Source organism: Echiichthys vipera (genome assembly GCF_963691815.1).
Source record: "Echiichthys vipera genome assembly, chromosome: 12".
Lineage (NCBI taxonomy): Eukaryota > Metazoa > Chordata > Actinopteri > Perciformes > Trachinidae > Echiichthys > Echiichthys vipera.
The window spans coordinates 12,623,551-12,651,472 of record NC_139837.1 but is presented as its reverse complement, the minus strand read 5'-3'; the positions used below and the strand labels follow the sequence as shown (position 1 = coordinate 12,651,472).

General features: G+C 42.0%; 1 protein-coding gene across 2 annotated transcripts; it reads right to left on the bottom strand.

Annotated features, from left to right (window-relative positions):
* Positions 1-103: 103 nt before the first annotated feature.
* On the bottom strand, positions 104-23,293 carry asap3 (ArfGAP with SH3 domain, ankyrin repeat and PH domain 3). Of its 2 annotated transcripts, none has more exons than XM_083924774.1 (26): positions 22,945-23,293; positions 19,385-19,457; positions 16,335-16,480; positions 15,012-15,086; positions 13,826-13,875; positions 13,151-13,274; positions 12,017-12,102; positions 11,559-11,634; positions 10,378-10,464; positions 10,067-10,176; positions 9,166-9,235; positions 8,964-9,051; positions 8,587-8,635; positions 7,634-7,800; positions 7,299-7,432; positions 7,037-7,128; positions 6,746-6,926; positions 5,688-5,773; positions 5,454-5,569; positions 5,293-5,360; positions 4,201-4,308; positions 3,747-3,969; positions 3,275-3,566; positions 2,632-2,854; positions 2,360-2,491; positions 104-2,034 (listed from the first exon to the last, which is right to left on the bottom strand). In XM_083924774.1, the coding sequence occupies exons 1-26, from the start codon at positions 23,068-23,070 to the stop codon at positions 1,960-1,962; spliced, it is 3,057 nt and encodes a 1,018-aa protein (XP_083780900.1). In that variant the 5' UTR covers positions 23,071-23,293; the 3' UTR covers positions 104-1,959. The 2 variants fall into 2 exon arrangements, with proteins under 2 accessions (XP_083780900.1, XP_083780899.1); XM_083924773.1 differs by having other exon boundaries at positions 2,364-2,491; positions 22,945-23,221.
* Positions 23,294-27,922: the final 4,629 nt, after the last annotated feature.

Sequence of the window (27,922 nt, the reverse complement as noted above, 5' to 3'; positions counted from 1 at the left end):
GCAACACATGGACACCTTTGGTTTGTAATAGTGCTTTGGCTCAGAGCCAGCCACTTTACCAGATACAGGGGGAAAAAAACCTAATTCACACTGTCAAAGATTGTATGGCACTTTATTGAACATGTTTTATGTTTATTTACAAATATGCTGACTAATAGGAGTTAATTTACAATTATTTACATTTGACAGAGTTCCTACTTACACTTGTTCTCTAACGCAGTCTCCACTGCTTCACAAGTATCTGTCTGTGTTGTGATTGCATATCATCAACACTGTAACAAGACAATTCGGGTAGAAACAGTGACAAGCAAACAGACTTGTTTGTTTAAAACAATGATTAAAAGGAAGTGAACACCTGCTTCCTACCCACCTTTACTCATCACTGTCAGTGTTTGTTTTCAGTTTGCTGAGGCAGGATCCTCTGAACTGTGATTATGCAACACGTCTATTCCCTTCTTTATTCTCTCTCTGACAGCTTGTTTAGACAACTAATGAAACAGAACAGAGGATACATGACGTCAAATCAGAGGACGTCAAATTGCCAAAATGGAATAACACTATCTGTAATCGTACAATCCTTTATAATGCATACCAGATGAGCAAACAGGTGATATATACTGTACATCAGTTAGACAAAGTATGTACAACAAATTGTGTGTAATAGTTGTGAAATGTTTTGTGTATTTGTGACTAGTATATACAGTGGAGAAGTTCCACTTCTCCAAACTTTCTGTTCTTCCCTATAGGTCCCTAAATCTCCTGTGTGTACAGTAAGTGCAAGTTTGCTTGTGTGTGTGAATAAGAAACATATTGTGTGTGTGTGTGTGTGTGTGTGTGTGTGTGTGTGTGTGTGTGTGTGTGTGTGTGTGTGTGTGTGTGTGTGTGTGTGTGTGTGTGTGTGTGTGTGTGTGTGTGTGTGTGTGTGTGTGTTACTGCAGTGGTGTGTTGTTACTAACAAGCTCTCTTTAAGTGTCATTTCCAGGTAGAACACAGAGAGTCTTTTCTTTTTTCCTTTTTAACAACACAATGTCGTTATTCCAGGTTCTCCAGAGACAGATTCCTGGAGCCAGAAGAAACTGGATCCTCCACTCTCCTCGAAGGCAGTGAGCTGTGCCCAGAGCCAAGATGGCTGAGCTAAAGTTTCAGATCTGGACCCCAGACGCCTGCCGTTTGGTTGGAGACAGACTGGCAGGCACAAAGCCACTTTTAGAGTCCCGGGGCAGGCTGCAACGCACAGTACACTGGGCAGGTGTGAACCTTCAAGTCTCAGTGCACTGTGATTCAAAAGACTGAACCATTCAGAACATATAATATAAAGCAGCTGGCAGGGTATTTACAGCTCTACAACTATTTACATGTACAGCTCTTCATCAGCCAACTCTTCAGAAGATTTCTTCTCATGAGTTTAAAGTGCCTTAAAGGGGTTTCCCCTGCAGGTAAGAACTGCATCTAAGATTTGCATCCAGTTACAAATCCTGGATCAGTATAGACAACTTAAAACATCTGCAATATAATGTGTCATTAATAGTTAAATGGACATGAGAGCAGTTTTTACCCAAACCACAAATGCATCTGTACCTATTAAAAGTGGTTCATGGTTTTAGACAATTGCAGTTAAAAAAGAAGGATAGACCAACAAGGGTGATATATTGTCCTTGGAATGAAAGGCTTTATGTGGCTGTGAACGCCTTCAGTTTCGTTGGTTTCCAGAATGAGTAAATGTTAAAAAGGTATACATCCCTAAAACACTGCCATTTATATCCTTAGGTATCTTTTGGGTAGTATATCCTTATGTCATATATCATCAGATTGCCCAAACCCTTTGGTGTGAGTTAGATGCAGGAGAATAACACTGTTCTCTCCTGTAGATAAAATCCTCTCCGTTTCCTGAAAGCACCTGATGCTGGTTCAGATCCTCCGCTATGTTACCATACAGTACTTCCCTATGGCCACGTCCCTTCAGTCTGTTAGTTTGTGTACATAGTTGACAGGAAAGGTCCCGCCCCTGGATGGGTCCCCCTCTATGTGACCAACCTGTTAGGATATAGAAGAATAATGAGATAAGAGTACTTTATTAATAATGAGCAAAGCAAACTATAAAGTACATATCAAATAATTAAAAAAAAAATACTATACAATACTTAACAATTCCTTGAATAAACATGATCTTTTTTTTACTGTAAATAAGATATGTGTGAGTAGTGCACATAGTAGTAGTACCTTAAAGTTGTGGTGAAAAGTCCATGTTATATATTTCAATTCTTGTTAAACATTTCACATTGCTGCCCAAAGTGGAAATGAACAAGCCACAGTAAAAAAAAAAAAAAAAGAGAAGAGAAGAAGTTGTAGTTGCACTTACCCACCAGTGGGGGTCATTAGTGGCTGTGACCACAATGATCTCATCTTTGAAAAAGGCAAGCTGCTCAGAACTGACTGCTCTGCAGTCCACTAAAGCCTTGACACGCTTCTGATGTGGCCTGCTGCCAGAAACCTGAAGGAGACAAGTTTATATTGACTGTGAAATCTCACACGCTTTTTTTTCTGATCCTCCACAGAAAAAAAGTCCCGTGGAATTGATTGTAACGCGGAGGATTTAAACTATCGGCTAAATGCAAGAGAAAATCATTGTACCATAGCATTCTTGCGGGGTCGGGGGATACAGGTCACAGCAGGTGAGGGTGGTGGTACTGGAGCGGGAGTGGGAGCTGGAGCTGGGGCGAGGACTGGACTATTCCCCACTAAGCTGCAGTACAGCTCCTCTTGGCTGCCCACACAGCTTGGAGACAACACACCACACTTTCCCTGGCTGCCTGCTCCACTGCTGGTTCGCCGATAGGATGTGGTCTTCTCTGAACTGGAGGGTGGAGAAGACACATGAAATGAAACACTGATCCAACAAGGCCTCTGTCACATGGCGTTGTCTTTTCAAACATCAAAACTCAGGAAAACTGGATAATTATTTTTTATCTCTTTAGTATTTATTTTTATTTGTGCAAAATAAATAAGATTAAAAATAACACAAAAATTAAACAAACACATACATAAATGCACAGGTGGGTCAGAAAACAAAACCATTAGAGCTTGTAAGAGATGCCCACCTAACATTTGGATTAAAAAAATATATTAAAGCTTCTCCTACGGATAGGAAGTAGTGAGATTTCGATTTTTGTTTTTAGACATGGAACCACCTTGAATTATATTCCTCAGTGACCCTTTTACATCTGACACTGTCGTGTTGGCAGAAATGCGTTAACACATAGCAGTGCTGTCTCACCTGACGGGCCCTATGTGACTCGGAGAGGATGTTGGCGTGATACTGCTTTGAGACCCAGAACTAGCACCAGCCTGGCCGTCCCAGGTCTGCCTCTGTGCCCTGAGCACGGCTCTCTGGGTGTGGGGAGACTTAGGTGGTTTCGCACCTTGGCCTTGGTTGTCTGCGCTGGGTGAAGGAGGTTTATGTTTCGCCTGTGTCTGGGGACTGGAGGAGTGGGAGGCGGGGTTAGAGCAGCGTCGTGGAAGTAGGTTACCTTCCTGTGTTGTGATCGAAATCTGGGGATCCGAGCGACCTGGGGAGGGGAAGAAAATGTCAAAACATTTGAACAAGTTCAGTGAGTATTGTATCAATTTATGAAAACAACATTCATTAAATGAAGTCATTAATTCACTCAATAAGGGACCTAAAATGGTCAGTAATGGTTAGGACCGCAGATAATCCATTTACACTAGTGTTATAGTAAGTAGCTCACCTCTCTGGATGGATTTAGCTGGTAGTGGTGGTGGCATTGATGCTCCAGAGGGGGCACTGTTGGCTGGAGGATTTCTGTATAAGAAGTCTAGATTCTCATATGTCTGACAAGGCCTAATTCCAGCATTACCATTGGCACCATTTCCCATACTCCAGCGGGAAAAGGAACTTCCACTACCTCCATTTGAGGACAGGGGAGAGCGATTTTTGGGTAATGGGCTCACCTGGAAGAAGATGGAAAGGAGCCCAAAGTTAATTTCTAGTTTCTTCTCAACTTTCTTTGATTAATTTCTTTTTATTTTCCTTTTGTCGTTAGTAGAGGGGGTTGCAGCGGAAAGCTAGAAAGTTCTTCTCCAAACTTTGTAAAAGGCTTTTTTGGCAAAGAGACAAAGTCAGTAATGAGTTTGGCTGTGTGTGTGTGTGTGTGTGTGTGTCTGTGTGTGTGTGTTGTTTACCCTCTCATCCAGGTCATCCTCGCTGTCATAAAACTCCTGAGACTGTGTCTCCCATGTGAACTCCACGTGGATCTGAGAGTTGAACTTCCCACTCTGAGCCAGCTCCAACTAAAACACATGCAGGAACACAAACACTCAGAATGTTGTCATCCACACATTACCACATATCCAATAATACACACATAATATTAGAGATCGGCTGTATGATGTAGTAGAAGTGGTAGTTCTGCTTCTTTGCCTGTTCTTGTGTTGTAGTTTTTGGGTTTTAGGTAAAGACATGTAATAATATTTAATTCATCTGTATTAGCTGTTTGATATTTTGAGACTGATACAAAGGAACAGTGAATAAAACAAACAAACAGACTGTTATAGAACAGGTTGTGATTATAAATGATGCAAACTAAATACATCAAACATGCTTATACAATCTCGGGGAAATTTGTTGACAGAAAACTCCCTCCTGACTGGCAACAGTCGGTCATATCAGTGTGACCTTGGGTTCAGCAGATGTTTCAAAGAATGAAAAACAATTAGGAAAGAGCAAAGAGGGTTAGATAAAATCATTCAAAGAAAAGTCTCGAGTCCAGAGCCAGCCAACACCTCATTGCAGCTTCCAGGCTTAAAAAGACAAAGGTCAATGAAAAAATGAAATTAAACCAACCAATATTTAAAGAGCGTGGATTCTAAAGCTGCTTATTTGTGTAAACTTTTTCAAATTTCTGCCCAATAAGCCAGTAAAGAAAAGGTTGTGCATAATCAAACAGGATATAACAGAAGGCAGGTCTGAATCAGCAGGGCAGATGTCCGGTAAGAAAATAAAACCAGTTTGTAAATGATACACACTGGGACCTGATGAGGATAAGATTCCCTGTCCTTAGCAGAGCTTTGCTGCACAGGGAGTTATTTCAAGGTAGTATTTCCAGCCATGGAAGTTTTCCTGTTTTGTTTCTGGAGTTGGCTTTCTATTAGACATTTTAATGTAGCAACTTGATTCCTCAGTTGAATGCACCTCCTGACTGTGTGTGTTCTTTGCAATTTCTGAATTAAAAGCTTGAAGTTGAATTAAAAGAAGAGAGGAAAGTGGGGTCTCACCAGCTCGACACACTGCGTGTGCTGCAGCCTCCGTGCAATATCAAGGGCTGTCTCTCCTGCAGAGTTCACTAAAGGACGTTTATAAAAAAGAAATTGTTTAAGTATTTATTGATTGCACTGGGTGAAAAAAAAAGAAATAGAGTAAATAGGTTAAAAGTTACCCGTGTGCAGGGCTGCCTTTGCTTTGAGCAGTAACTTGAGAGACTCTGGCTTGTGATGTAGGACGCTGTAGTGAAGAGCTGTGTTTCCTTCCGCTGTTCTCTTCTCCAGGCAGTTGCTGTAGAGTGAACATATGCACATACAATATAGGCAGATAGTGTTAAATGTTATCAAAACAATACTGAACAATACTTTATCTTCACGCAAAGGAGATAATCACTCCTTCGGTGTCTGACCTGTTCTGGCAGAGGAAATCCACCAGCGCCATAGAGCTTCTTTCCTCCAGACGCACGGCGAGATGAAGAGCTGTGTCTTTGATCCCCTTAAACAGGAAGGAAAGAGCACAATCAGGTCAAATTGTTGACCCTCAAAAGAAGCTGTCCGTCTGTACAAAGTCTTTTCACCAAGGTCACCGTCAGTCAGTACCTCAAGTGGCTGTGTTTTGTTTCTGACAATCAAGTCTAAAGATATGCAACTAGGATACCAGAGAAGCTAACGTCCAAAGTTGACTGTGAAACAACTAATTTGTGTTTATGTGTTAAAAAGAGGAAAAATGCCTACAGCTTTAAGCATTATTTGTTTATGTGAAGTGCAAAAGGAGGAGCAGAGGAAAGACAAAGAAGTGCCTGCGTAATTCAATGAGCTTGTCCCGCTTGTTCTCAAGAGACATGAGCTCTGCCCTAAAAGCTGAGATAACAAACGAGAGCCAAGCAACACAAACAAACACACATCTACGCGCACACACACACACACACACGCACACACAAACACACAGCGAAGTCAACAATGTTACACAGGCTGCTTATGTTGAGCAGGAAGTGTATGACAGGGAGGGTAGAACATGATTAAAGACAAGAAGACGAGGCGTTTAGGGGAGACAGCAGAGGGGGTCAGGAGAGAAATGGGGGGGGGGAGATTGAATTAGAGGCCAGAAGAGATCTACCTACCCACATGAACCATGCACACAAGAGGGCAATTAACACATACTTCACATACTGTAACTGTGCACACACCTCATACATACTGTATGCTGTGGCATTATTTTTTAACATTAGGAGGATTTCAGTCTATTTTTAGCCATTTAGTAACAGTAAGTATCGTTTTGAAAAATTGCGGGTGGGCGGCCTTGTCAGGATGCAGCCGTCGTTCATCCTAAATGCACGACATCTGTGGGAGTTTAAGTTTGTCCAATGGTGATATAGATTTATAACATTGCATTCCCACCCCCAACAGGACGTATTTCAGGAAGAAATGCTGCTGTGGAAATCCACTCGCGGCTGTAAATCTTCCTCACCTGTCCGTCAGGCAGTGTGAGCGGTTTGGAAAGGTCCGCCCCCTCAGCGTAGAGCTGTAGGAGAGAGGTGAGGTCACGGGTCCTCACAGCGTCATGCAGCCGGCCAGGGTCTACTTCTTCTCTACGCACCACATACCGACGCTCGGCGTACTTTGCCACAATGTACTCCTTTCTGGCATTCCTGGTTGGTTCAATGAAAGAAAGAAAAATACAATATGTGTAAATCGCTAAATTGTTGTTTATTCCTTTTGAACGATCAGATTGTTAGTTTAAATGAAATCAGGGACTCACATGTCACTTTGTGGCAAGGGTTTGACAGAGTCAATTGGAAGGCCCGCCTCCATGATGTCATTGAATCTGGTGTTGCCAATACTGACAGCCAACTGAAGTGACACACAACACAGTCATAAAGATGTGACATGAAAGCATTTTAATGAAAAGCATACAGTATTGTTATGTCCAATCCTGACATTACCAAATCCATCTGGTATGTAGTGGGGTTTTTTTGTGTGTATGTGTGTGTATCGTGTGTTTCCATGTGTGTATTTAGTACCAGAAGCTCAGAGGTGCTCAGTAGATCCAGAGTGAGTGACTGGATCCTGGAGTAGTGGACACCTAGCTCCCTGTGGATGCCAGAGCACTCAATACAGGTCAGGATGCCCAAATTGGTCGATAGCCATGTTGGATCTGAGATACATAGAGCAAAACAAGTCAACCGACTGTTGAAAACTCTTTAACACTGTGGAAAAAATATTTGACAATAAACAACATTGATTAAATCAAGCTGCTCATAAAGTGAATGAAACAGTGTAGTAAATAGTTTTGTTTAATCTGGTATATTTCCATATTTAATTCTGCAATGATCATCAACAGTGACGACTGGCCGACCTGGTGCTCCACAGTCAGCGCAGGCCTCGTTGCCAGGCATTTGTCGAAGCTCAGCGATTATGGTTCGGGAGAGTTCCTGGAGCCCGCTGTCCTGGAGGTGGAGCTGGTCTCCTACCAACGCTGTGTTCAGGGCTTCCTCCTTACTGTTCTGCAGCACTGAAACCCAACTAAAGTTCAGGTGCACAGACAAACAGAAAACAGTTAATAAGAGAGTAAAAATGTTATTTGTTTTCCAAGTTCCGCATTTTGTAACAGGGAGAAAGCCAAAGAGTTTGTGGCACCAAGCAAAAACCAAAAGATTGGACACTCCAGTGTCTTTCCCACAGAAGATTGAAAGTAGCTGGCCATGTGTTTTGCATGTGTTTGTGCTCAGTTGTCTAGTGATAAGTCATCATCACTCTCACTTTCTCAGTTTCATGAGTTTTCCACCACACAGACTCATACTGAACATCACATCTTTCATTTCTAAAGACTGTCCCTAAACTCACAGAACACATCACATTACATCAAAGAATCAGCCTGGAGGGCCACACACAAGGGAAGGGCAAGGGACAGCAAACCCCCACACATAGTCCTCTCGATCCCCACATCACAAAACACAAGTACCCTTGCTTGCTGTCTGTGGTTGGAAAGAGAAGTCCCACCCAAAACCAGCTGGGCCAGGGGGCTCCTAGAGGACAGCTATTTCTTTCTGCATCATTTAGTTTCACTCCCTTTTGGGGTATTGTTCCCCCTGCTTGTTTCTTCATTGCATACATCATCAGATGACATACTCCTCCGTTTTACTACACAATCTTTATCGACCTATTCTATCTTCTTTAGTACCCTTCTCTTTACCGTGAGCGCTGTCCCACATGGACCTGAGCTAACTAAAATTGCATGACAAGTAGCAGCTTGCTTACACAAAGAGGTAAGAATGAAAGTTAGTTGCCCACAGTAGTTCCGACACTTACATCATACATTCCTGCTCGTCCTCTGCCTGGAAATGGTATGTTCGATTATCTATAGAGACCGAGAGATGGTGGTTAGAGATAGTCAGTACATCTTGATAAAATAAATAAATCAACACAAGGTGGAGCGAATAGGCTTTGGATGTTATCAGGATGATGGAAATAAAGGCGGCATGACTAGAAATGGCATAAAACAAGCACACGCTGACCCCTTTGTCACATCACAATAGTTCGCATTTGTCATAAGGAAGAGAGGTCTGATACCAATTTCTATTAATGTAGGGACCAAATAGCCAAGCTTTAACACAGCTGCACTGCAGATGGCTCTCTTAAATTATTAGGGTAAAGTGTTAAGGGTCAAAAGTAAGGATCGAACATACGAGTGACCAGGTCAAAGGTCCTCCTGTCCTCTGGGTTCGGTCGCACCTGACAGGTCAGTAGGTTCAACTTGGCTGGAGGTCGATTGATCTAAAGAAAGACACAGATGCTGATGTCAGTATGAGCTGGACCATTTGGATAGACTTCAGATGACAGTTTGATCTGAATCTGAATGTTTGGTGGCAGTTAAGCCTGTGTCCTCACCGTACTGTGGGAAATGGTCAGACAGCCAAACTTCACTCCACACTTCCTCTTCTGCCAAACCTTACGGATCCTGCATAATGAAATGCCAATGGAAAAAAAGAAGAATAAGGAATTTTATAAACAAACTGTAGACATTACATACATAACCTGGAGGATTTGTGTGCAGTGCATTAAGTGATAAAAGTATTAACATGTACCCTTGAATTGATCTACACACTGGGCTGCCCAAGCCTACTCCTGTTCACAGCGCTTCACTCGTGTTCATTATCTTGATTGAATCAGTTAAAATGGCTGAGAAAGTGCTCTGTTTTGTGTCAGAGGCCTGAGGAAAGTTTGCTCTCCCCCTGTCTCCCATTCACCCTACCGAACCACATCCTCTCTCCTTATCTCAATGCAATCTAGCCTTTTTGTGTGTGTGTGTGTGTGTGTGTGTGTGTGTGTGTGAGTGTGAGTGTGAGTGTGAGTGTGTGTGTGTGTGTGTGTGTGTGTGTGTGTGTGTGCGCGTGTGTATGACGCAGAAAGCTGGATCCGTTCAGTTAGCCGGTCTGCCAAGAAGTTCCACAGGAGGGGCCCCTGCTTGAATCTTCATCTCACAATAATGAGGACCAGGTGGGGTAGACAGAGTTTGAATTCCCCCTTCTGTCTCCATGCCTTACTTGCTTACTCTTCACCATGCTCTGACTGCTAATGCACTCAACATCAGTGTTTATTACTTTAAAAATGCTATCATTTGTTAAGATATGAACATGAAAGTATATAACGTTCTGCAGTAGAAACATGACCTTTGTTAATGAGCTACAACATTAAATTCCATGATGTGTTCACATTGTGTTCCATGTGTTTCCAATTGCAATAAAATACTTGTATTATAAGTGACGCAGTAACTAAAGCTTTTACACACCCATCACTCTTCTTGAGCAGGAAGCCAGATTTCTCGGTCCCATATTTCTTGTTGCCCTGTGGTTGGTGGATGCTGTATCCGTTGCCAGAATTCTTCCTGTTCAGGTACTCCTGCCATACAAACAGAGATTTAGGACTTTACTTCAAAGGCTTCAAGACAGCTGTGAATATTTAAAACAATTGTGGCAAGACAAAGAAATCGGATAGCATCAACTAGCAATGAAAGTCATCTACCTCTGATGATTGTATGTGTGCCAACTTGCTATGTTATACGCAATTAGTATAAAAATGATGCATTATGAATAAACATACCTCTTTCCCTTCGACTTGCATTAGCAATCTGAGAGAATCCCTCAACTGAGTGAGTTGTTTTACCTCCTCGTCTTGGTCCACACGCACCTAAAAGACACACCATAAAAGTCTGTTTATACATTTGCAGCAAAAAAGAGTTTAATTAGTTGGAAGATCGTGTTTTTGTGTTTCCCCATGTCCATTTGATTAATGTTTTTTTAATTTGTTCCAAGAATTGGGTGTGGAATGACAACAAATCACAGCTTTGTGAGACGGCCTAAATAATGCAGAACAGAGCTCAGTACTGGGGTGTGTCGTCCTAGGAGGTTGTGCATTTTGTATTAAACCAGCAGCAGAGTGATCAGTCTTTCATGCAATGTAAGTCAATTTAACTGAAATAGTTCTGCTTTTTCTCCTGGGAACCATGACACAGATTCCGTCTGAATTTCCTTCTTGAGGCTGAGGTCTGGCATGTCTGAGCGGGCCTCTGTTCTGCCGTGCAGAACCAGAAAAACCTCTAACGTTCCTAGTATCAAAGTTAACAGTCTGTTTCCAGTGCTCCATCCAGAAAAGGGACTGGAAACCAGTCGGAGTGGTTGGAGAAATAGGTGTGCACCAGGAAAGGAATGAAAATAAGGGTTGTTTCATCTTTTGGAAATAGGGGGAAGCATTTCTGGGAATAGACTGCAAGAAGAGTTTATGCCTGTGGGTTCAGAGGAGGGGGAAGTGACTGAGGTTTTGGCTGATGTGAAAGAGTAACAGAGAAAAAAGTTCTATAGGAGGTACTAAAACACAGTGTGATATACAGTGAGGGAGCTTTCCAAAGCCTCTTTTTGGACACAGTTTTACCTATTGTGACAATGGTTGACAGATGAAGAGAAAGTGCACACGTGTGTGTGTGTGTGTGTGTGTGTGTGTGTGTGTGTGTGTGTGTGTGTGTGTGTGTGTGTGTGTGTGTGTGTGTGTGTGTGTGTGTGAGTGTGAGTAATCATATCAATATGTATGTGCATGTGTTTGTGACATCAGTTTAAGGACAAAAGCAGCTACCACAGACCCTAATAAATATTCTTCTGAAATCATAACAAAGCTGGATGATAACAATTCTGTTTGCAGACACTATGACTAACATTTACCCTTATATACAATGACTAACATAACGCAGGCTGAATGACAAACCCCAGCAGAGGCTTCTCTGTATTTACCGTGTGAACAGAAGCAGCGAGCTTCTCGATAAAGGGAGCGAGATTCTCTGCAGCTTTCAGCCCATCCTGAAAGAAACTGAGACAAAACGGAAAGAGAACTGATGCTGAGTCATGGTGGTACTAACGTCCAAACATCCAGGTTCACACCAACCAAAACACCACATACTAAAGCTGTATAAGCAACTCCGTTCCCCACATAAAACCCTCGGCATGATTAAAATGGGTAAATGGTTAACAACAGTAATAATAGCTTGTAAAGGGAAAATGAAATACAAAGAACCTCAAGTATTGAGCAACATCTCTCAGTGAAACCCTGAGGTAGAAATCAAATCCATATGGTTTTTTAGGCTAGGAAAAAGGCAAATGAATATTACTGGTTCTTATTTCACATCTAGAACAAAATGGCAGCAAGGGAGAAAAAAAATAAATTGTAAAAGGTGATGTCGGTTGAGACTGACCTGAGCTGGGCCTGGAAATATTTGATGAGGCTCTGGAGAAGATCAGGGCCCTGACGCACCTTGAGCTCCTGGATCTTCAACAGATACTGAAAGCATAAACACAGAGAAAGAGATTCACAAAAATATGAAGCCTGAATATGAAAATAAGGCATCGAATACATTTTCCCCCAGGTTCATTCTGGGCTACATATCTTTAATATTCTGTTGTTAGCGTGTCTGTAAATGTGCGGCTCCTTGCTTTGTAGGACACTGCTTCATATTGTTCCAAAGGTCGTCGCCTTTATTTCAACACTGCAGCCAGTCAGTGAAGCTTGTAGACTGAAACTGGAAAAGATCTTCATTTAAAGAAATATGAATAACACAGGACACATAGTGCAGGCTTTATTGGGAATAATTTCCATTCTGCACACATTATGTGTGTTGGAAGGAATGACTACATTGTCTTTGCACCATAAAACCCTGAAGTCTGAATCCATCTGTCTCTTTGAAGCCGAAGCAGAGACAGGCTCAGTGAAGCGTTTCTGTCTTGTGTATACATTTGTGTGAGCTTGTGAGTGTTTTTATGTATGCAGTGTGAAAGAAAGAAAGAAAGAAAGAAAGAATGAAAGACAGGCAGAGAGAGAGAGAGAGAGAGAGACAAAGAGACAGAGAGTCGGAGGGCTGGTTTGCAACAAGTGGAAATTCCATTTACCCTGCCTCTCCTCTTTGTCTCAACAGCTGGTCTCAGTCAGGATTATACCATTTTTTTCTCAGGGTTTTCTTCAACACACTTATGAGACTACACCACCTGTGTGTAACAGCACTGCCAGTGCATTTCATAAGAATTTCCCCCAATTTAGCTTTCAGGTGTGGGTCATGAATTTTCCTCTGCCTTTGAATGCCACTTTCTACCGTGTATGACCAAGCTCTACTGCAACTCTGCAACCAATTAAACTCATGTTTGACTTTCTAAAACATATTTTTTCCATCCTAGGAATTACTGGAGAGACACAAATGGGATCGACCTTGGCCATTCAGTCGACCATGGTTGGAATATGGAATCCAAAAAGCAGACCACCCATGTGAACTAAAACATCTCTTCAGGTATGTGAAAGGTGTCTGGGTTCAGTATTTTGACTGGCATTAATCCCTCACCTCACACATTTGCAGCTGAAAGGTCCTTCTCTCTCTCTCCATGTCCTCCCCTCCGTCTGATCCCTCTGTCTTGAGCAGAACCAGCTGCCTGGACTTCTCCTTCCTCTCTTTCTCTAGCTTCCCTCTGATGGGGGAAGGGAAGGATAAGAGAAATGAAAGAAAGAACGTTATCGTTAGTCGTTTATAAGCACTATACAATTCTAAAATCTGTCTGTTTACTTCTCTTTCTGTAATGATTTACTTTTTCAGCACTTTTTTTTTTTACCCTCTACCCTATTAACCTTCCTCATAGAGAGAGAGAGAGACAGGTGGAAGGGGATGTTGGACGGAAGGTAAAAACTCTCTTACAACATTATAAAACACTTAAAACACTATCCACTTTTCAGAAGGAGATCAAATGATGGCTGCAAAGTGCAATGCCTCAGTTTTATCTCACAGCGATGTAATGGAGAAAGGCCATGGGGAATGAACTATTATCCTACTAACCTCTGTTACATCAACGTCTATGACCTGGTAAAAGACTAGCAAGAACTGTAAATGTGATTCTCCTTAGGCAATAACATCTGTCTCAGGCTCAGCAGTGAGGCTCAAAGATGAAAAGTGGACTATAACAAGAAAAGATACAGCCATATGAATGTGAGGTAACACATTAAGTGGGAGTGCATGGTTAATTACATTTTTATGTCATACTCCTTCCAACTCTTCTCCATCTGTTTCTTGAGCTCCTGAAGAGAAGAGAAGAGAAGAGAAGAGAAGAGAAGAGAAGAGAAGAGAAGAGTTATAATGACTTGGTTAATAGTCTGGTTATTCTCTGCGTAGATCTGAATAGCGCCAGACAGTTATTGCACAGAGACATGATTACTCACATTAAGCTAACTAGTCTGCAGTCTAGCTAAACTGGATTTCGGTAGCACTTTGGCTTCCTTCACACTTACAGTGAAGCAACGTTCAGCTGTCAAATCAGCTGTTTTATAGACAGGGCAGTGACAGGAGCTTACAGAAACATTACTCACTAGTCTGTCTGTCGTCAAGGCAAATCAAAAGGAAAAATACTGAGCGAGACACATCGGTTCAGTATTTGATCATAGGTCTTACTCAGTGATCTGCATAAACAGCCTCATCTTATCCAATGTCTTTGCGGGCTCAGACAGACAGACAGACAGAATTACACACTCAAAGAGAAAATCCACCCTAATTTAAACTGATTTTACATTGTGATTTTTTCAATTCTTTTGGACAGTTAAGACAACAAATGCAGACTGCACCTGTATTCCTAAACAGCAAAAAAAGCACCCCACATTCAAATAACGTCAGGATGGGTGTTGTCCTGATAGTTGTTCCGTTATTAACTGTAGTGCTTGAAAATACCTTGATATAATATCATGTTGTAATAAAAGACCATATATTTAACCGTACTTCTGGGAACTACCTGGAATGTTATCTACAGACAGTTTATGCAAATTGTTTAAATCATTGAGCTGTAGCTGAGCGATGTGAATAAAGGTAAGAGCATCTATAACCATTTCCAAAATATCATAACATTGGCTATATATATACATATACATACACTGTATACATACACATATATACTGTGTATATATATATATGTAATAAAGCTTTTGTTTTGTCAGTATAACACTGCCCTAATTTACTGATCAGCTTCAGGATATAGCTCTGTGTGACAGCATCACTACAGGCTGTCTGTCTCTCTGCTGTTGAAGTTTTAGAACTAATTGGGTGGATTTTCCCTCTTAGACAGGTATTGCCTCTTTGGTAAACACACAATGATCACTTGTTTTAGAACAGTTTGCTCTGAAGTTTTATTAGCATTTAACCATTGTGTAGTAAAATCTAGACTCACTTGTCTGCTGTCCCGGAGTTCAGACTTCAGCACATTTTCCAAAGGAAAAGCCATGATGTTGTTGAGGTTTTGTACCTAAAAAAGCAAATGAGTGTAGAAGTTAAAAAAAATACAACACATAATGTAACAGGTGGCCCTCATCTCTTGCAGTATGAGCAAACACTCACATGCACACGTTGTTCTACACACTTCTATCTCCCTATGGACCCCTGTTTCTGGGAATGAGTGTAGATCATTCAAAAACATGATGATTCAGTCATTTTGAACTGGTGATTCATGAAGAGAAAATACTGGATAATAATCTACAGCATTAAGATGTTTTGATCCAAGGGGAAGCATGACACAATTAAATAAATAATAAAAAGTTATTACGGTTTGTGAACTGCACTGAGTCTAATGGGATCTTGAGGAAATGAATCACAAAACAACCAGTAAAACCCCATCAGGTTGTATTTTACAGTATTAATTATTGATAGTCTCCAGTTGACCTCTGTCGAGATTTATCATTTCCATGTTTCCTGGTGGATTAGCTGCAGTGTGCTCTGGACTAAAAACAATATCCAGCCACTTCCGTGAGCTGACTGCAGAGCTGACCTTTATATATTGACACAGAGACCTAGAGACTGGCAAGATTGTTTTGGTTGGCATTCAAACGCTGAGGTAACTAATAGATAATACATAGAGTTCTGACACAGGAAAATACCTACTCCCAAAGTGTCAACACGTTTACAGGTGACACGGATCAATGTCTGCATGCCTGAATGAACAGTGGGACCTTGGGACTAGCCCGCGATATCACACATGTGTCATTAAGGGACACGCTCGGGTTGATTTTGCAGTACAACTCCTTAAATCACCCTCCTGTTAGTCTTTTGGGCCCACTTCCTCTTCACATCTGTACGACCCAGTCTCCCCTGTGAGGTCGTGATTGACACATCGGAGGGAGTGTGTGAGACTGTGTGTGTTGACTCACACATGGAGGTCTGGGATAAATTATCATCGCCATAGAAACTATCAGTGGGAGGGTTCCGGACTGCTTAGGATTTAAGAGTCAAGAGGCGCGAGCGGTGCAGCTGTTGAAAACCTCTTTCCTCCATGAAATCATGCATGTATGCGGGTGCACACCAAACATAGTATGTGGAGAGATCTGGGGCTTATTTCACCTGCTGCTGTTTCAAATAAACAAACAAAATTTTAGTCTTTATTTCCATTCCTGCTCCCTCAGTCTTCTAAGTTTGTGATGGGGGTTTGAACTCTCTGGTAAAGACGGCTAATTTGTGGAAGGCTCTCCTTTTCCTTCCCCCTTTTTCTCTGCACACTCACCAGATTTTTGAAGAGGGCTGTGACCTCCCTTGTGAACACAGCCAGGTTGAGGAACCCTGTGGAGACTTCGTTGTTGTCCTGGGTCAGGTGGCTATTTCCCAGATTCTCCAGTACCTCAACATACTGCTCCTTGTTGTCCACGTGGGCTGAACACACACACACACACACACACACACACACACACACACACACACACACACACACACACACACACACACACACACACACACACACACACACACACACACACACACACACACACACACACACACACACACACACACACACACACACACACACACACACACACACACACACACACACACACACACACACACACACACACACACACACACACACACAAATTGTGACTCAGACTTGAATAACATGTGCAGAAAATCTCAAGGCGGCAGATTGACTTGCCCCATTTCAGTGAGAGTAGTTTTACAAGACAAGCATGTGGGATAAATTAGTACTGGTTTTCACCCATCCTGGAGCTGGAGACAAGCAAACATATAGAGACCCATGATTCTCTGGGGCCTAGAGGTCACTTTCCCGAGGGTCACGACCTCTCTGCGCTCTCAGTTTGTTGAATTTAAGGCTGATGGAACAGAATCTGAGCTCTGACTGGCACCACATTGGTCTACATTTCTCTAAGTGAGCTTTTACCCTACAGCTATTTTAAAGTGAGGATGAAATGAGGACATGAAACAAACACAAGATACAATTCAAGCCCCATGGAAATAATTGTTTGCAATCAACTAAGATTAATGCCTGATAAACAGTTACAATCAAATGTCTGTTCACAATCATACAAACATCTCGGCTGACTTTGGGAAACCCCAACATTAAGGCTAAAATGACATTAGTTATGTATGAACTAATAAAAAAAATAATGCCTCTCAATCATCACTTATGCCCATGTAATTTTTAACCCCCAGCCAATAACAGCGTGCAGGGCGAGCAGCTCTCTGATTCCCAACCTCTGTTCTGTCATACCAACACACAGGGAACTAGGCGGCATGTCTGTTTTACAATGTGGCACCTTTCAGCAGGATTGTGCGGACGTGTGTGTCAATTTGTGATTTGAACGAAAAAAAATTAACAGAAAATACAGATTTAATTCTCTGATTTACTGCTTTGTTGTCGGGCCGTTTCTGAATACTGTGTGTTGACTAACTGTAGGCAATACTTTCTACATATTATACCTTTAAGTAAGTAGTAAAGGCACATATGGCCCATATATCTGTGTCCAAAGCAGACTTAACAGACAAAAAATAAACAGGAGTATTAGCAAATGAATCTCTTCTGCTCCAGTTTCCACCTCAAATATAAAATGGTAAGATGACTGTAGGTGGGACAAAGACTGACACAGCTGTACTAACTGGCTGAAAAGCAAAAGTGAAACATTGTAAATTGAAGCAAGTACGCAGACACGCAGCAAGACGGAGGAGCCAAAATCAAGAAGGGGATCGGGAGAACTGTGCCGCTATGGCTGCGCGGTCATTATTTAAAGTTACGTATTATAATAAACAACATACATGCATCTATCAAACAACAACCCGCTGGGTCACAGAGGAGCTGAGAGGATGACTTTACAGATGACCTTTAACTACCAGATACCAAAAGAGAAACTTAGCTCTTTCACCTTCCTGCCAGAACACACACAGAGCACAGGCCACAGCATCTTGGCAGAAAAGTACTTGGCAGTTTATGGATATAGAGATAGATAGAAACGATCATCTCACCGTGTGTGTGTGTGTGTGTGTTTGTTTGACATATATGTACAGTAACAGACCAAGAGACTAGTATGGGGGAGTGGTGGGCGTCTGAATGCATGGCGAGTCAGAATGTCGCTTAACATCAGGACTGATTAAGGGGTGCAACAACATAATGACAGAAGAGTGGGGGTTCTCATCGTCATATTTCTGGAACTTAACCCATTTGTTTCTAATAAATAAAGACATAGAGTGAACACATTTGGAGAACAGTCACGGAGCATTTCCCTGCAGCTCCCCATACTGCTGCTGACCGTATCTGGTTGCCTAATTCTGGGCAGTTGGCTCTATGACTCACATTTACTAAAAACTATGAGTTGAAGCCTCGAAATGGGAAGCAGGCACAGAAAAACAACTTTGGGATATGTTGTGCAGTTGCTCTCAATTCTCCCGCACATTTTTGAGGTGAAAACTCACATCTCGTGCATGTTCACTTCTAATAGAACAGTGGCGAGTAATGGTGATGTACTGCAGTGACACACAAGCACAAACAAAACATTCACTTAGTGCCCCAGTGGATCTGTTAGTTCACTACATAGCACCGTGTGTTGCCAAAACCGCACATACCATTTGATTGAACACAGACGACACAGGCATACACCACAATCCATACACTCTGTATGGATATAAACACAATCATCCAACATCCCACGCACTCTGGACTCATAACAAGGGGCCTCACTCATAAACACCACTGCCCACATGAGCTTCATGATGTCATCTCAACGCTCGTACAATGAATTATGGGGAGGCTCCCCTATGCACTGAACAGCTCATCCTGCCATAATAGAGGTTGACCTCCACTTAAATACTAGATGCCGACACGATGCTTTATTTGTAGAGACAGACATGCTTCTTCCTGGATTTGGTAAGTCGTGAAAATGTGTGTTGTAGTAGTGTATTAACACGCTATAACTTTTTAACAATATTACAAAATAAGTAGTTTGAAAAAACTCACGGTTAACATACTCTGTTTTTTGTGAATCTGTCAATGTCACATGGTCCATGTGCCGATGAAAGCCCTGGAAATGCTAGTAAGTAGACCTTGAGATGAAATAGCTTTGTCAAACTACCATTTCCAGGGTCAAGAATGAACTTTCATGCTCAAGTGCTGTAGATGAAATCATAACAGTTACTGAGCTAAGCAAGCGCCACCCCCTGATTAAGACAATGTAAAATGGTTGAAAGTTCTGGGAAAAGCCAGTAATTGAGCCTTGTGTTGAGTTGTATTGTGTGTGAATGAGACTACATGATGTGGCCCATGATACTTACAGAGTCCAGACGTGTGTATAGCCTTGATCATCTTCTTCATCCTCTGTAGAGTTGTGAGGTCCATCTCCAGAGACTGCAATAAAGTAGAGAGACAAATGAATACATGAATACAATAAAGATGTTTGCACTTTAAAATGCCTCCAAATTCAATGTTGCCTAGGGGCTTGGGGGTTCAGGGTTTTCTTTCATAGACGTTAGCATCAAGGTGTACAGTAGCTGTGTGTGTGTGTGTGTGTGTGTGTGTGTGTGTGTGTGTGTGTGTGTGTGTGTGTGATTAGTTATGCTTAAGTTTCTCACGGCCTGACTAAGGCGAACAGGTGAGTCAGCACTTGCTAGCAAGACAATCACCCGTCTTGCGTCTTCATGTATAACCCTGAATGATGTCAGTGTATTTCACTTTTCCGGTTGAACACTTTCACAGGCAAAATGCAAACAGGACAGGACAGTTGGACAATCAGTCTTCTAAACCTAAAAGATCTGAAACTATGTCCTGTTTATTCACACAGGCCACTTGTTTCACTGAGTTATAGACATGTGGCACTCCACCTACGTGCCACTAGAAATAGCTTTAATGAGCCAGTAATGCAGACTTGACAGAGACTCTCTGCCTCGTTAGATGGTGTTGTTTACATGGCTCAGTCCTTCTCAGTTAAGTCCACTCCCTAAGTGTTAGTTCACTAATTAAAAGGCGTCGTTGGTGTTGTGTAAATGGGACCCTGCAGACAATGAATGGGAAAGTGATTTAGTGGAGAGTGGAGATGGGAGTTGCTCGCTGATGCTGCAGCTGCAGTTTCCTCTGCTTGGTAAGTCGGTTGGCAGACGGGGCATAAACAGTGGAAACAAGTTGGTGCAGGTTAACGAAACAGGTTGCATTTGTGGTATTTATTCTGAATAAATCAGGGCACACGGACACACCAACAGACAGAACAATCATTGATAAACTGACATATTGACAAAGAACAATACACACAACCCCGTCTGGAGAGGGTAATGAGCTCCACCTGTAAGCATACTGATGTTGAGGAACAACAGTGACTTTTACAGAGCGTTTTCGTGCCCATATGCGAGGTTGTGTTCACCTGCTGTCAGGGTGTGTGCATGACTGCTGTCAGCAGTGTATGACTAACTGATATCTGATCCTTATTTACCACAGTAACTAGGTATGATGACAAACTTAGCTGCAGGAAAACCTACAGAGTTGAATTTTAAACCCGTTAACCATGAGAGAAAACATTTATGGAAATAACATAAAGCCAATTATAGCTTTTCAGCTAGTCAAAATGAAACCATTCCTTCTCCCTGTCTTTCTCCATTTATTGCTGCCTCTAATCAGGAGTAATAAGTAACAAGCAGCTGAGTGTGTCAGGGTAAATGGTGTCTCTGTCTCCCTGCCTGCCGCCGAAAACCACACACATGCCTACACATTACCCTAGCTATTAATCAAGCTTGTCCCTGCTGAGCAGACTAAACATCATAACCATAGATATATTTATAAAGGGACTGTTGCATTTACATCTGTGTACATCTATAGTTCTGTCTGTTTGTCTGTCTGTCTGTGTTCACATGTGTAGGATTCCAACGTGTCCCTCCCTAGAGCAGATATTCCAGCTATGTATTTCCCAGTGTGTCATGACCATAAATAAGGATATTATCCTAAGATAAATAGATCAGACAGCTGTGTAAAACTCTCTATAAACCCTGGTCTTTGCTGTCTCTAACTGCTCAACAGTCTTTTTTGTTTAGCCAGGATAGTCTCAATGAAGACCTTTTTATTTAATCTCATCCCTTATTAAGGCTCATTGTATTGTTGGGTGATGTATCAACTGGATTTTACCATTTAATATCAGTTAAATATCAGGATATCTGCACTATGGACTGTTTTAAAATCACCCCATAGGTAACTATATAACCTTCCCACATTGTGTATATCTTATTTTAGAAAAAATATCCCCAGTTTTCAGTTTGCAACAGCAGAGCCATGGTGATTCAACCTGATGTGAGCTGAAAACAGAGACCCATCGGGGGTTACAGTAGAACAGTGAAACATACTGTTATGTCACAAGGAAGACAGACGAGGAAGGATCGTCTTGTGCGCACACTTGGATTATTTGTTTTATGGCAGAGTTCACGGCAGCCACCCTCTGTTTCCTCCTTCGACGAGAAGCTTCGGGAGAACAGATTTCAAACAAACACAAACGCGCACACAGACAGACCTCAAATAGGCCTTGGGCCAAAGTACCAGTTCAAACAAACACAATGCACAGACCGGCCTTCACAGAAATGCTTGCAAGCACAGACAAACGTGTGTGCACGCTCACAAAAACAGTACCTTCTTCTGTCAAAGGGCCACACTTGTTTCTGGCATGTCTGCTGTGCCTGTGTGTGTCTGACTGTGTCCCTTCTCAGTCTGACTGCCTTGAGGCGGAAGACAGGGCCAAGTAAACTCTCTGTATGCTACATTACCTCATGTAACCTTTACTTTTCTGCTGAACCATAAGTGCTAACATTTTCTTTTCTGAAGACATCACCACAACACCGAACACAAACAGAACTTGACAAGCAGTGCCAAGCCATATAGCCAGTTTGAGGGTCTCCAATTTTATAAAAAATGGTGCAAAAACACAAAGGCACTTTCAAGTGGGAGTGTAGATCATGTACTGTATGTCCCCCAGCTCAATATCCTCTTAAAATGACACATTAAGGAGAATGTTCAAGGGTTTTATGTTCCTAACAAGTTGTTTTTCCCTTTTGGGTCAAAGGGTCAATGTTTCTCTGGGTCACTTAAAATCACCCACCCACAGCTTATAGCCTTGTGATGTTGAATCTACTCTTTAAACTGTCTGTATAATATTTGTTGTTTGTATATCTGGAGTTTTGTAACTAAAATAATTTAAAAGTATTTCTGATTCTTATTCAGAAACCTACACCCTCAAATTTTGCAGACAGAGAGTTTTCTTGACTTTCAAAATTGATATCTCTTCAGTGGCTGAATGGATTTTTACCATTCAAACTGCACTTGTAACATCCCCCCCTTCATTCTTTTGCATTTTTAACTGCGAAGATAACCCTTACTGATGTTTCACAAAGAGGACCTTGGGAACACAGTGACGACCCTGCCACCAGGTCAACCCCCCCTCCCCCCAGATCAGCACACCACAGATGTGCATGTCTTTACAGATGTAAAGTTTTGTGCTCGTAAAAAAACACAATGCACCTGTCCCCTCTGTGAATGTATCCCATTAGCATTAGGCTGCTATTACAGCTTTTGGAATGAAGTTAAGTATTTTTGTCAAAAACCCGGGGGCAAAGTATTGATGTTTATATATGTGCTCACCTGGAAAAAAAAAACACTGAACGACTTCAACGAAACTGTTTTAACGACATAATTGTTCGTTTTTACGATGCTGTAAAAACCCCTTAAGCTGTCACCCCGGAAAAGTAAACTAGCAGGTCGTTAGTGTACAGGTGAGTGGCCCTTCTTGAGTCAGAGCTCCGGACAGGTAAACAACAGACAAAAAGGTGCGCGTTGCTCTGCACCGCCTCCCAGCCTCCCCTCTCACCTCCTCCACGGTTGAAACTGTGTTCCGACAGTCGCTCATTTTGGATTGAAAACTTGAAGTCCCCGGCGAAGACAAGTCCTCGTTTGTCAGGACCACGAATTCCGAAATGCTTATTCGCTCCGGCATGTTTCGAGCGAAACGGGTCTGACAGTCACTGAGGAGAAAAGCGAGCCAAAGTTTCACGCGCGCATGTAATTCCCATTTGAAGAAAGTTACTCCATTGTGCGCATGAGAGCGAATAAAAAGAGAGTGTATTCCCCAGAGTGACGGACACTTAAAAGCGTTTTGAGGGGTACAAAGTTGTCTTAAAAAGCGGACCTGTGTCCTGACTGAGTCTAGGCTCCACTCGAATGTGTGCGACTGTGCGCGTGGAGGTGCGCCAGCGCTGCTATTGTCCGCCCAGTGAGGGAGGGAGGGAGCAAACTCCATCATCACGTGGGAATGTTTGTGCTTTCTGGCACTCTGCAGAAAGAGAGAGGGAGAAGAGAGAGGAGAAAAGAGAGTGTGTGTCCTCGCCTGCGTTTCTTTCATTCTTACTTCTCATTTCTATGCAAACTCCAGAGAGTCTGCACTGTGGTCGCCATGGATATGCATAATACCTCATTCACAGACTAAACTGAAGGGGAGGAATTTCAGTGGATGAGGTGATGGTTCTTTTAGTTTAACTGAGGCAGATGCATACTAAGAGTTTATCAAGTATAGGCCTAACTAAAAAAATATATAACTCAAAAAGAATAAATGTAATTGATGAAAAATGACTATGTTGTGTATGGGGCTTTTGGAACCATTTGCACACATTTCAAGCAGTGCTTTCCCAGCTGTGCACTCTGCCCTTTAATCAAGAATCTGGAGGTATAACGCCCTCTTGGCAACCCCCTCCAAGGCTTCTTCTTCCTTTTCATCCTTTCATCAAGGGAGGCTTTTTATAAGTCCCTCCTCACTAACCTTCTGAAATCATCTGATAGAGTGAACATAGAGGCAAGAGTGCATCAGAAAAGTGGGGGGAAAACCTCCAAGAGTTGTGTATAGAACATAACTCCTGCGTGCCTGGCATTGTCAAACCTGTCAACTCAAAGAAAAAAGAGGTGTATCACTGAACCTTGCCTCGAGGAGAGCGGTGATACAATACACTATGAAGTGCAGATGGCAGATTTTAGGAAGCAGCATCAAATACAGCGGCTCTTTCGTTTTACCACAAAACCACATATTTGCCTACATTAGCTCTATAAAGGGACAATTTGTCCCAGCTCTATAGGCAACTTGAGGTTCCCTAAGGAAAAAAAACAGACTCACTTTGTGGTAAAAGTTTTTTTTCTGTTCTCTGTAACTTATTACTGTCTCAGTGAATAGTGCAGAATGGATGGTGTGTCTCATGCGCGCTCACAGTGGTGCTGTGTTTATATTCACAAAGACATACAAACTTCTTTTTGTGTTGCAAGTCTCTTCGCTTAGCAGACAACTCAAATGCACCAAAATGCACATGCACTGCATTTGATATATGTGCTGTTCCTCACAGGCACGTGCACAAAGTGAAAATCACTGGAAGAGCAAACAAATACCTCTCATGTTTGCTCATACAAATGAAGGCAACGTGCCATTCAAAATGTGCACTAGAGCTGGAAAACTCTCTTTAACCTATCATTAAGAAAAATGCACACTCTTGTAAGGAAGTGAGCGCACGCGGCACACTCCAAACAATGCCACATAAATAGGTCGGCTGACCCAGTTTACCAGGGCCTCATTCACTCATTGTTTCTATTGCACGCATGTGTGTGAGAGAATGCCAGTGAGGGAAAGAGAAAAAGAGGTACAGATGGATGTAAACAGTTCACATGGGTAAATGTACTATAGGTGTTTATTGTTGGAATATACATGCAACATATGTGTCTGCATGCTAAATTTGCATGCACACATTTCTTTTGCATTGCTTTCTGGGCTGATGTAATGCAAAGGCTTGCTGTGTTCCAACAATACCCTCCTTCAGTTTCTTTGCAGCCCCTTAGTAAAAGAAGCAGAGCCTTTGTGCGTCTGCCAGCCATCCAGCCTGGGACCTTGTAAAACCGAGCAAACCGGTCTGCTCAGGCAATGCACTGTGGAGAACACAAGTCCAAGGACAGGGAGGGGAGGGGGGAGAGAAGAAATGGGAAATGGACAGAGAAATAGTTTTGGAAGGTGGAAGGAGTGAGGGAGGGGGAGGTGTTCAGCACAGAAAGGTGGGATGACAGAGGCAAGGAGAAAGAGATAGATAGAAATGTCATTGTCCGAGCACACAAACTGGAGTGACTCACTTAATGTTTTCCCTCCTTGTCTCCACCCTTTTCCTTCCTAAACACCACATAGCTCTTCATCAGTCATTTCCCCACAACACTCTCTCTCCTGCCCCCGACGATGGTAACCAACTTATCGCTTTTTTCTTCACACCGTTTCTCATTTTGAGGAAGTGAGGTACACCAAATGCATCTCCTCTTCTATCTGCAACGCACACACGCAGCAGCACAGAGGTCGTAGCGACATCTTACAGTAAAGACTGCGGCTGCCAGGATTTCCTTGCTGCTTCCCAGCAGCCCAGTTGAGCTGCAGCACAAGGTCCTCAAAAAAAAAAAAATCTCCACTCTGCTTGTTGACTCAGCTCCACTATTCCTGCTATCAATTTACTACCCCTGTCTAGCCAGGAGGCCCAGGCTTTACCGTAAAATACCCCCTCTTCTGGTCGACACGGATGACTGAAAATGGGAGGATTGGAGGGAGTAAGAAAAAAAAGAAAGGGGGGGGGGATTTATTGTTCCACAGATTCCCACTGGAATAAGCAAATTATGTGTCTTTGAACGGGGCCCTTAGTGATTCTGATTCGAGAACCTGCACAACTGCACTGTGAAGAAGAAGTACTGGTGAACACCGCTGACGCAAAAAGAGCTACGACACTTTGTGACACCTTCTGCTTTGAAAAAATACATTCATCAATCATTCCTGACTCAGTTGCTTGAATATGATCGGTCTCATAACAGTCATACATGTCCTCTGTGGCATGGCAGCTGGCAGCATACTATAACCACACCTTCAGACAGACACCCTCCCCAGTATGATTGTCGTCACGGTTGAAAACTTTTCTTTAACAAGTAGTCAAACTTGTTTGTGATTCATAATTATAATTCCAGTAAAAAATAACAACGTCACAGTCTCCTCACTCGAGGCATTTACTTGGAAGTATGAGAACAAATACGTTTGTAAATTTATTTTTTTTTTTTACATTTTTTTACTCGATGACTCCAGTCAAATACAACAGTGTTCGAACATCTCTAGCCATGTTTTGTGCCAGAGTCCGTTCAAGGCTTTCAGTAGCTCTTAAAACATTGTGTGTGGCCTTAAACACACCAATAACCAAAGTCACTGAACTGCTTACACTCCTTAAAAATAATATCCCCATTATGTGCCCCTTCAGTGGCTGCGGCCTCTAAATAATGACATGCAACATTTTAGCCTCAGGTTGTTGCTGCTCACCTACGAGCTGTCACTTGCTAGCACACAAAGACGTTTTGTTATTTTTTTAAATAGTTTTTAGCTATTTAAGCATTCAGCTAATATTTTCCTTAGACCCTTGGTGTCACAGCAACAAAAAAAAAGACAGAGCTGAGGTGGTCTGCTAGATAGCATGTGCACCACACGTTCAAAGGCTATGCATATATGTACGTGGCGTCTGACATTTCAGTTTATCACGTCTTGTTAACCACACAAGCTGTTGTGCACAACATCTGTTAATAGACATGTAGCACTAATAGACACCTGATGTTGGTTCAGAAGTGAACAGGCACAAGAGTTTGCAGAAAATTGCTGCATGTGGAGACAGACTTTCTTTGTGAGGGTTAAAAAAAGCTCAACAGCTTTTTTTTGCTCCTCACTTGAACTGCACTTTTTCTGGTGATCTAAGTTGTTTTCCCTTCTGTGTTTCTAACTGAAGAACAGGTGAAGAGAAAATGTTGCCAAGATTATTTGTTTGTAAGTTGTTTTTTTCTCATCTATGAAAATGTTTTGTTACACCAACAATGGGAAAAATGAGCCTGACCAAGAAAGATCAACTCCCCAAAATGTTTGTTTTCTTTTCAGATGAAAAAAAAACAGAAAAAATAGCCTGGCAAAACTTGCTTTTCCACTTGTGTTATAAACGCAGGAGACAAAACTATAGACCAAACTTGATACATAGTTCATTCCACATTTCTTTTGTTATGCTTAAAATTTCCCTGTTTAAGAGCTGTAAACAGACAAGTCAAAACCATTCCAGTTTAGGGCAACCACAGAAATCTCAATTACCTCTCAGGGCTTTCTTACATACAAACTGTTTGTTGTAGTTCTATAAGCCCTTAACTTTAGGTTTTATATGAAATTACTTCAGGAAGAACCGAGTTAACAAGTTAAGCTTCTTTTTCTATGGCATTTGGGAAAAGACATAATTATAATCTTAGATGGTCATTCATTCCCAATGATCAACCAGTGAGCATTGTACCTCCCCCTTCACATTGTGTGCAAATTTGTGATTTATCTCTTTGCAAGTGTCTTTCACCCCAGAAATCATTAGCACCATTCCCCAGTGACCCACTGAACTTTGACCTCCTGGGTGTCCGCTCCCTTTTGTGAGCTCGTTTCCACAACAACCAGCTCACAAAGAATGATGGGTGTTTTTTGTCTACCTGTCTGAATGGGTCTCTGTCGACCCATTATCTCTCATCTGAGAATGTCACTTTTTATTAAGTTCCTATCCTCAGTGACCATACACTTGCTGGTTTTAGGCAAGAAATATTCCAACATTTCGATTTGACTATCCGCGTTCCTACAATAGATTTTGAAGATAAAATAGTGAATAAAAGTGAATTTTCAAGCAAGACACAGGTCATATTAAGTAATACATTACAGAGGCTTGGAGGAAGAAGTTTAAAGCAATGATGCATGGAGATGAGATGCATTTCAGTTCTCTTGAACAAAGGTG